We start from the raw sequence: 9,921 nt of genomic DNA on the forward strand, positions 1-9,921 counted from the left end.
AGTCTTCCCCTTTATATTAACTATACTTGCATTTTTATACTGTACCTTGAAGAGGATCTGCTACATGGCGATCTTGATCTCGATCGGGAATATGGAGAACGGGAACAAGACCTGCGTTGAGGAAAGGACCTTGATCTAGAGCGTATCCTTTGGGATCTTTGAGAAAATAAAGATTTGGATGGAGACACTGAATCTCTGCATGGAGAGTTAAAAGAAGAGCAAGAAGGCGATACATCAAACAAAGAATAGGCTTGTGTCCCATCCCAAGGGTAGCATAGTTTATCACTTTCATCTTCACTATCATCAAAGAGACCGTCCATTGCTAGTCCTGAATTTATAAACATAGGTAGTTTGGAGAACTGTTCATTACTATAATCACTGTCCCTCAGTTCACTGGTCTTATCTGCCTCTTCTTCAAAAACAGCTTGGCTAGGGTGACCAAAGTGCTTATTCAGTTCAGCCCGGATTTCCTGGTCTTGGAGCTGCTTTCTATTATTGCAGTGGGAACCCTGCTTATTTGTCTGTAAAGTCTCTTTCTTGTAATACTGGTCTTGTTCTAAAGAAGAACAAATCTGACACTGCCATGCAGGTGAAGAATCCTTAAATTCTAGTTGTCTGGACTCCTGAAGTTCCTGGGATATTTTAATATGTATTTCTGATTTTGAATTCACAGACTGACAATAGTCGTGGTCACCAAACAGCCGCAAACTAGGCCGTTTTGTCTTTCTCTCCTCATGTCCACTGGACAGTACTGTTGTCTTGCTGAGCTGTGCATACAGTTCAGACTGTTCTGGACCCTTCTTGATTGGGTTATTTCCTTGAGAACTGGAAGACTCACTATAGCGAGGCTTTTTTGGAGGTGGTACAACAGTCTTGCATGATGACTTCAGCTTAGGTGAAGTCCTAAAAGGATTATCTTGGTTGGCTTTGTGAGGAGGGGTTGTAGGTGGAGTTAGGCCTAAAAAAAAGAAGATTTTTTTTAACAGAGAAAAATGCTTTTACAAAAATGTATATTTTTCTTTGCGGAAGATGATACACTAAGACTCTTTCACCATAAATTGAAATTAGTAGGCTGTTCTGCACCAACAGTAATAGTCTTTAGTGCTTCCAACTCCAATACTAAATGACACCAAATATTAACACATTGCCATCAAAATCTCCAATGTTATTTCTGTCACTTTTTCATCAACATTTTTCTTCATTTATATTTTCTTACATTTATACATATAAAATATAAGTTGTACCCTGGCTACAGAATTGTTTATTTTCATATGGCAGATAAGGTTCTTTGGGTGAATCTGATATCTTTTATTAGACCAACTTAAATAGCTGGAAAAAAAAATTTAGCAAGCTTTTGGCTTAGCAAGCCAGCAACAATTTAACACCTTCAATTGGAAATGTGGCAGATCTCTTTGTACAAACCATGGCTAGAGGACACTTAGCACGTTTTCACTGTAAAGATGAACAGAGAAGCTTTAGAAGATTATAAATGTATTTATTCATATAAGTTCATTGTTCCTTCCCTTTGTCAGGCTGAGGAAGTCTCAGGCTGAGGGAGACTTCCTCAGCTTGACAAAGGGTTTTTCAACCCGAAAGCTTGCTAAATTTCTTTTCCAACTATTTAAGTTGGTCTAATAAAAGATATCAGATTCACCCAAAGAACCTTGTCTGCCTATGTCCTTAGACCAACATGGCTACAATGTACACCCCTTTATTTTCACAAGATGTTTATGAGGGAAGATACTTTTAGCATTCACTCCATTTGTTTTTTTTCCTCCTCAAACCAACGAAGCGTGTCCCAAGGCTAAAAAAATTAACATTTAAAAACTTGGATGAAAACAAAACTGGAAAAATTTAAACAAATGTTACCAAAGTAATTTCTGTAATACACAGAGCACTAATGAAAGGAAGTACAGCAGCTCTACAACTTGACTGCAATGATTCTTTGTCTCCACAGTTCATTAACTTAGTAAACCATTGCTAATATATGTATAATTTATTCTTATAAGCGTAACTAATAAATTTTGCCTAAAAGGTGGTTCGGCAACAAAACCTAAGTGAACAATAAGAGTAAATACTGCAGCTCCAATGAACCATCCTATTTAAAACAAAATATTAGTGAGTGTCTTGAGGTAAAAGGATTGAAGTTTATCTGATGCTTAGCAACTAAAAACATAAGTCCAATAAAGACTAGTTAGGTCAATAGTTACTCAGTTTTTCTATAGCATTAGTATAATTTTTTAGATCGCATCTCTATGAAAATTTGGGCATAACTTAACGCAACTTAAAGCTTTAAAAGTTGTGAATGACAAACACATCCCACAGGTGAACTTGCATTAAAAGGTGTATAAATGTACAGAAAAAAGTATATAAATCAAAGTTTCCTTCAGACTTCATAATAACTAATATTCTGGTAATCAAAAAGACAACAGCATAAACAAATCTGGAGTAGTAGCAAAGTGCAGCCTTGACTCAGGAAATTCAAGAAAATACTTAGGCATGAATTCGCATTTCATTTATTTCAATGCAACTTAAATATTTGCTTACATTTAAGCATGTGCTTAAGAACTTTCTTGAATCAGGGAGAAATAGAAGAGTATAATAAAGATAAGAAAGACCTACTAGGTTACATAGTCCATCCCTTAAACAATCTTAGAGCCAATGAAGCGCATATCCTAATGCTTTCATCCAGCCCAGTTTTAAAATGTACAAAGAGGAGGACTTCCATCTCTCCCCCAGGGAGAAAAAATGTGGATACACTTTGAAGAAATGTGCATTTCAAATATGGGTAGAGTTTGGTTTTGTATTTTTAACCATGCAATGGAGCTCAGCGGATCAATGCAAATGGAACATATTTTATAGTGTTTTGCAGTAAAGAAGGAAAAACCTCCATCAACGCATAGTGCTCCCTAAGGGCTATAAATGGAGACTAGAAGTCCCATTGCATTCGCTGCAATGAAGATAGGAATAGCAAGACATGAATACTTGATGCAGAAGAAAAGCCAGATTTTGTCTGAACATCTGAAAATATTTTTAAGAGCAGGTCATGTCTATGTAAGGGTTTCCTCTAATGCCGCGAAGGTGAGCAAGAAGTAGTTCTTACACAAATCCGAGTCCCTCAAAGTTTAAGTTGCCCCCAACCTCTGCTTCACCGACAACTAGCCAAATTCATATATGGAAAAACTACTTCTTGCAGTTCACATTACCCGTTTTCTGCTCTTTTTTCCTAACTCCCTTTCAGACTAGTCAGCTTTCAGCCAATTACCCATTTGTAGGCTGGATATTTCAAATGAGCTAATAGCAGTTTAGTAAACTGAAGAGAGCAATTCCCCTTTAACACTTTGCAATAAAATTAATGGGTCAGATTCAGCAAAGTGTTAATGACTAAAATAGGATCACTGTTGTAAAATAAAATTCATAAGTAATATTTTGATTTGCCAAATTAGATACACCATAAGAAGTCCTAAGGTTACCAGAGAATTTCTCTTACTTACAAAAAATGGCCCTTTCAAGAAGTATAAACTGGGAAAACTAGCTGCTACTATTTTTTATCCCATAAACAGCATTTGTAGAATTTGTATACTTTAGACTTTTAATCTAAAAAACCATAATTAATATGGGAAAATTCCAAATAAATTATTTCCATTCACCTTCAGGTCACACAAGCAAGCTTTATACAGAACATGAATGCTTTTACAAGTGATGTAAGCTAACCAGTAAGGAGACCAACTTGCTGGTCAGAGAAGAAACCCAAAAGCATGGATGTGCTTGAAATGTCCTAAGGAAAGGATTCCTCTTCACATTTGACACTTTTCCTGTTCTTGAGAAGAAGCAGGAAGTGTCCAGAAAAACAATAAGTTGGTAATAAACTGTTGAAAAAGTTAGATAAACTTTTTTCATTTAACCTGAAAGTGAAAACTGTTTGCATTTCTGGTTTGTTACAAAGCTCTGAATTGTTTTTTGTTTTATTTATATCACTACTTTGATCCCTACCTCCAATCCCTCCCTCCCCCCACCTCCAGTCAAGTGTCCAAAAAATCTAAATTTTGAGAAAATTAGTTGACTGCATACCTACTTGGCCATTGTGTCACATTTGTTCATCTCCACACAAATCACTGTAATCATGATTTCATGCCATGACCCTAAATCAATAGTGTTAAAATATTCTGTAACCCTTGGATTATTTCATGCACACTGATTTCTCTTTGAATGTGTACATTTTAGGGTTGACAGTACAAGGTATATTCTGTGCTCTCTCTTGAACTTAGCAGGTTTTGACAGATTTATGTAAGGACAGATGGCCATTACAGGCTGAAGGCTGACAAGAGGCAGTTCAGAGCATTGTTAACACACTTGCACAAACTCTCAGCAGTGCAGCACTGTGCAGAATGTAATTCAGACTATAGCTTTTTTATTGCTGCCTATTTTCTTTTGTCAAAAGAGCCTGCTGTGCACAGCAACAAATGGCTGCCATTACCCAGAATGTAATGGGTGTCAGACAAATCACGTAACACAAACAATCAAGAGTATGTAGGTCATATTTCAACAGAGCACAACCTTAGCAATATTTATGATTACTGCATTGAAATGTGCTCTATAATAAACAAGTACCTCTACATCACTCACACTTATGTACTTCTGCACAGCAAATCTGTTAGGAGTGGTACATACTCTACAATCATACCCGTTAAATAGCCTTTTCTTAAAAGTAAACGGCATTTTTTCATGACATGCTATAAAACCATTTTCTTTGTAGGGACTTTTCTTTAATTGAATGGCTTCAGTAAATGTTAAGTTTTTACTTTGCCTCATGCCTTCTATAGGCTATGAATTTACTCAATAATCTCTGCTTTAAGATAGTGGATATCAGTTTACTAACACTGCTACCAAATCATCACCACCTTCTTGCATTTGTCTGGCAACAGAATTTCATGCATGCCAGCTCCACCACCTCAGTTTAATGACCTCCTATATAGTAAGGGAAAAAGTATGAATGGAAAGGGAAAATATGCCCAAGACAAATGTCACACATCACTGTACCAAAAACTGAGTAACTCATTTACCTCAGGTTGATCAGAATAAATTAGAGGACTGCCTCACAGTTAAGTGTAAATTAGACTTTTTATACCACTTTTACAATTCTGTTTTATATAGGCAACAATCTTTTTGCACAAATTGGTGTTACTGTCAGCTTATATAAACACTTGATAATGTTTGTTAGTGCATTTTGGGGGGCCTTGCAGTCTTCCAGGAAATGCATCTTCTGTATCGTTCAGTGAGTGCAGTGAACTCATAAAAGTTATTAAAAATGGATTGTTTCATACCATATGAGTTTGAAAAGCACTGAATGCAAGATAATGGCTTGATTCAAGAAAAAAATAGAGCTTTTGTATGGCACAAGACTACAGAAAATATAACAAAATTAAACAGCCATCATATAAGAAAGAACTACAGGCTTGTTGAACACTTAGTTTAATCTTATTGTCAGTCCTGAAGAAAATAAAATGCAGATCCCTTGAAAATATCTAATAATTTACTAGATTTTATTCCCTCTGGACAAATCTCTTTCCCTCATGTATCACTTCGTCAGAAATTATTTTGAGGTGAAACAAGTTCTTACAGAGTAGAAGTTAAGTGTCTGCTCTGATAACCAGGGGGTAGCTCAGGCTTAGAGGCAAGCAAATACTGGGGGTTAAGTATATGCAAAGATGCTCATGAATTTCCATTATTCAGTCTAATTTTATTCATGCACCTTTCCTGTCTGCTTTTCAGAGAGACTAAATTTTATCTGCGTGAAGAGCTTTTATTCAGATAAATGTGAGCACCTGTATGTGAACATGTCCCTTCACAGTGAAACTCCTCACTAAATGACCTCTACTAAGCAGGTGGGGGAGTGTGATCCCATTTTCCATTATTTTACTTTTTTATTTGTATTGTACTAGTGTACTAAGCCATTGTGCAATCCATCCCTATACACACACACACACACCTTGTCCTTGTCAGACCAGGCTTCTCTTGGTCTGCTATCTGGTACCATGTAAACCAGTACAATCTGTTCCATGGACAAGTTGTCAGCAGCTGAACCAGTGCCCCCACCTGGGCTAGCCTGGGTAAGGAGGATGTGTGGACACCCAGCAGGACTAAAGACAAGGTCTGTCAAAGGGCGGATGAGCTCCCTGCGAGCCAACGATCATCCATACCTGGACAGAAGATGGGTGCCACCAGGTCACTTTGCAAATGATGCAAAGCAACGCAACTAACCTTGGAGTAGACGAGGGTTGTTACAGCATTTAAGGTGTCCCAAAGGTTGCAGAGACCTCGGGACTGACTTGACTTGATATACCTATACAGTGGTTTTGTGAGGCTACTAAAACACGCAGAGAATATGAGTTTTTCATACAGTTAAATGATCCCTCAGCACGAGCAGTAATGATAGGGAAGAGATGCTCCAGCACTACAGACAGCTCCTGGCTTTGAGATTTTGTATGAGTTGTATCCCCAGATACTAGAGGAAAGTACCAGTACAGTCAGCCACTAAGGCAAAAGGATTAGCATTCGCAGGAGGGAGTACAATACATACAGCACAAGATCACATATATCGCTCGCCAGGCACTTGATCACTTGTTGCCATGCCTATGGTTGATTAATTTCAACCACCGCATGAATATCATTTAGGATTGCATTTCATGATGCTCTGTTGCCTCCTTGTGTTCGAGTCCTTTTGCCTAGCATATGAGGAGGGGACTCGCAGGATGGATGTATTTCTAGTTATGAGGTTATGGAGCTGAATTTTGCTGCCTCTCCTGATGGACTAGGATTTACCTTCTGCTTTTTGGATTACTAGAAGGAGCACTGGGCATGTCTACACAAGACTCAATGCACAGAAAACTAATTCTACTAAGCATTAGCACGGACAAAGCCTGTGCTAATGCTCAGAAGCATCACAAAAAACCATGTTCATTTTCACTAATGCCCAGTAGTGCTGATTACAGCATATTAACTTAGTACCTGTCATTACAAGCTCTAAACTTATTGTGTCATATGTTATGACGCATTAATGAATGTGTAGACATGCCCACTGCTAACATTATTAACATTATTCTAGTCCTGCTAACCGGCTCCTGAAGCATGTATATCCTATTGCTGCCCAGATCATACAACTTTCTCCATACTTCATAGTAAGCTGTGAATTAATGACTTAGAGCCATCTGAAGTCTTGAGGTAAACAGATTTAACTCCACTAGAGTTCTAGCTGCTGATACTGACAAAGCATTTGGGCTCCGGCAGATTTTTCAAGATTCCACAGTATTTTGCAATACATGTTTCCTTAAATTTGCTGCATAACATAATATAGTAGGAATCAGGTTAGAAAGCTGTGGCTATAGGAGACAATGTACTTGAACCTTAATGGTGGGCCATTTGAAATATGCTCAGTCCTAAGAACATCTTACATATCTGTTGTCCCCTTTTAAAAATCTTTTATTTCCTGCAGTTTGACAAATATAGAAATTATTTTTTCACATTAGGAAGGAAAACATTTAAATTTATGGATAAAAAGCCCCTTCTGAAGCAAAAAAGCACTAGGGAGAGGGAACATTTTTGTGTTCAACTTTATTTATACCCATCCACAACATGCATGTGATGAGGATTGATGGCTGAAGTGGGAAATGCTTGTATTTATTTATTTTTCTACTGCACGGCTAATTCCTCAGGGAAGGAGCCGATGCCATTTTCAGCAGAGAGATCAAGGGAGTTGCTATTTGTATTAAAATACTTTGTGCTTCAATAGTGTGGGCAGCCCTACAGTTCAGCAGCGAGATCAAGGCAACTGCCATTTAAATTACAATAAATAGTACTAGTTCAGTGCATTATATGAGCAAAAAGAGCAATGCGGTTACCTGGATATAACTGGGAATTGCCAGGGTCTCTTTCCATACAACTGCTAGGCATTAATCACTATTGCTGTTGTTACTTTTATTACCAAAGTAGGCCCTGATCCTGCAAAGAATTGCTGAATTAGATTGTACAGTTTTTGAGACACAGGCTCTTTCTCGTATGTGTTTGTATAGCACAATATGGCCTAGGCACAACTGCCATACAGATAAATAAATTAATAAATGCATCATTTGAAAACAGCAGCATTGAAACTGTCGGCTGGGTTTTTGGTTGTAGCCTTGCTGATCTAAGGACACAGGCAGGCCAGGTTCTTTGAGTAGATGTGATCTCTTTTATTAGAAAAAACTAAGTAGTTGGAAAACAGTTCTTTGCAAGCTTATGGGCACAATCACCCTTCTTCAGGCATAGGGAGCCTCTGCTGTTCCGAGATCTCCAGAGCTTTCCAAGAATGAAAGAAGCTAAAAGTGTGACAGGATGTCAGCAAGAATGTAAATAGGTGGAATTAGGAAAACAAAAAGGTAGAGAAGGAAGTGGGGGGAGGAAGCTAAAGGTAAGTAAGGGAGACTCTACAGTAGTAGTTTTCCTAGGCCGAAAAGAGGCGGTCTGTGAAAAAGTAAATAGCTGGAAATTAGAAAGACAAAGGGTAAATAGGAAAGGTTAACAATGTTTACTGCTTTTTACCATTTTGGATATTGATCATGGTGTCCAGAAAAGAAATGCTGGTGTTATCCCCATGAATCGCACACCATTAGTTATGACATACCAACCTTCCCCGGAACCTACATGGAAAATCCTCAAACAATTGCAACCCATACTAGAAGAAAACCCAATTCTTAAAGAGATCTTTTCCAGAACCACCCATCCTAGCCTTTAAACAAGCATCGAACCTCACTAGCCTCAACATCAGAAGCAAACTCCCTATGACCCAAACCATACCTAATGGATCCAGACCATGTCATGACAAGAAAATAAAACCTGCCAACGTATCTCCACCACTCCCACAATAACTATACCCCACAACAGAACCATCACCATTCTTGGATCTTACATCTGCACCTCCAGAAATTTTATATATCTCATCCATTGCACCAAATGCCCTCATGGAAAATATGTAGGAGAAACTGTGTACCAGAATGAATGCACACTGAAAACCTATCAAAGACAAGGGTGTCACACTTCAAAAGGGATGCAGCCAGCCTGGAGAGGGTTCAGGGGAGGTCCACCCACTTGGTGAGAAGGCAGCAGGACAGGCCCTACGAGGAGAGACTGAGGGACCTGAACCTGTTCAGCCTCAGCAAGAGGAGGCTGAGGGGAGACCTGGTGGCCACCTACAAACTCATCAGGGGAGATCAACAGCAAATAGGTAGAACCCTTTTCTCCCCAGCACCACCTGGGGTGACAAGGAACAATGGTAATAAGCTGATGGAGAACAGGTTTAGGTTAGAGATCAGAAGGCAGTATTTTACAGGTAGGGTGGCCAAAATCTAAAACCAACTTCCCAGAGAAGTGGTCCTTGCCCCTACCTTGGGCAAATTCAAGAGGAGGTTGGATGTCTTGTGAACCCAACATTCATTCCTGCCTGTGGCAGGGGGGTCAGGCTAGATGATCTCTTCAGGTCCCTCCTGACCCTAGCTACTATGAAACTATGAAACAAGAATACCCAATTTCCTGAGGGGGCACATTTCTCACAAGAGAACCACCCCCTCTCTGATCTCTCAGTTCTCAAAGGGAACTTACAAAACACCTTTCGTATGTGACCGTACAAACTTCTCTTCATAAATCTACTGGATACAAACAAATCATGGACTCAATATAGACATTGGATTTTTGACACATTACAATCTGCCTAACATCTGATTCACCAGGTACCTGCCAGACCTGACCTTTTACACTCTCCCCACCACCCTGTTCCTCCCCTCCCCTCCTTTTCTACCCGTTGTCTTCCTAATTTCCAGCTATTTACTTTTTCACAGACCTTTTCTACCTTGGAGAACTACCATAGCAGCCTCTCTCACTTACCTGTGG

General features: G+C 38.9%; 1 protein-coding gene across 1 annotated transcript in view; it reads right to left on the reverse strand.

Annotated features, from left to right (window-relative positions):
- The window catches only part of PPARGC1A (PPARG coactivator 1 alpha), a 108,387-nt gene that overhangs the window by 24,416 nt on the left and 74,050 nt on the right, over positions 1-9,921 (reverse strand). Inside the window, exon 8 of the mRNA XM_019526364.1 lies at positions 46-958. Coding sequence (XP_019381909.1) covers positions 46-958 — 913 coding nt within the window. The remainder of the gene's footprint in view (positions 1-45; positions 959-9,921) is intronic.

This window comes from Gavialis gangeticus, unplaced genomic scaffold (assembly GCF_001723915.1).
Source record: "Gavialis gangeticus isolate Ggan-Ray unplaced genomic scaffold, GavGan_comp1, whole genome shotgun sequence".
Taxonomy (NCBI): domain Eukaryota; kingdom Metazoa; phylum Chordata; order Crocodylia; family Gavialidae; genus Gavialis; species Gavialis gangeticus.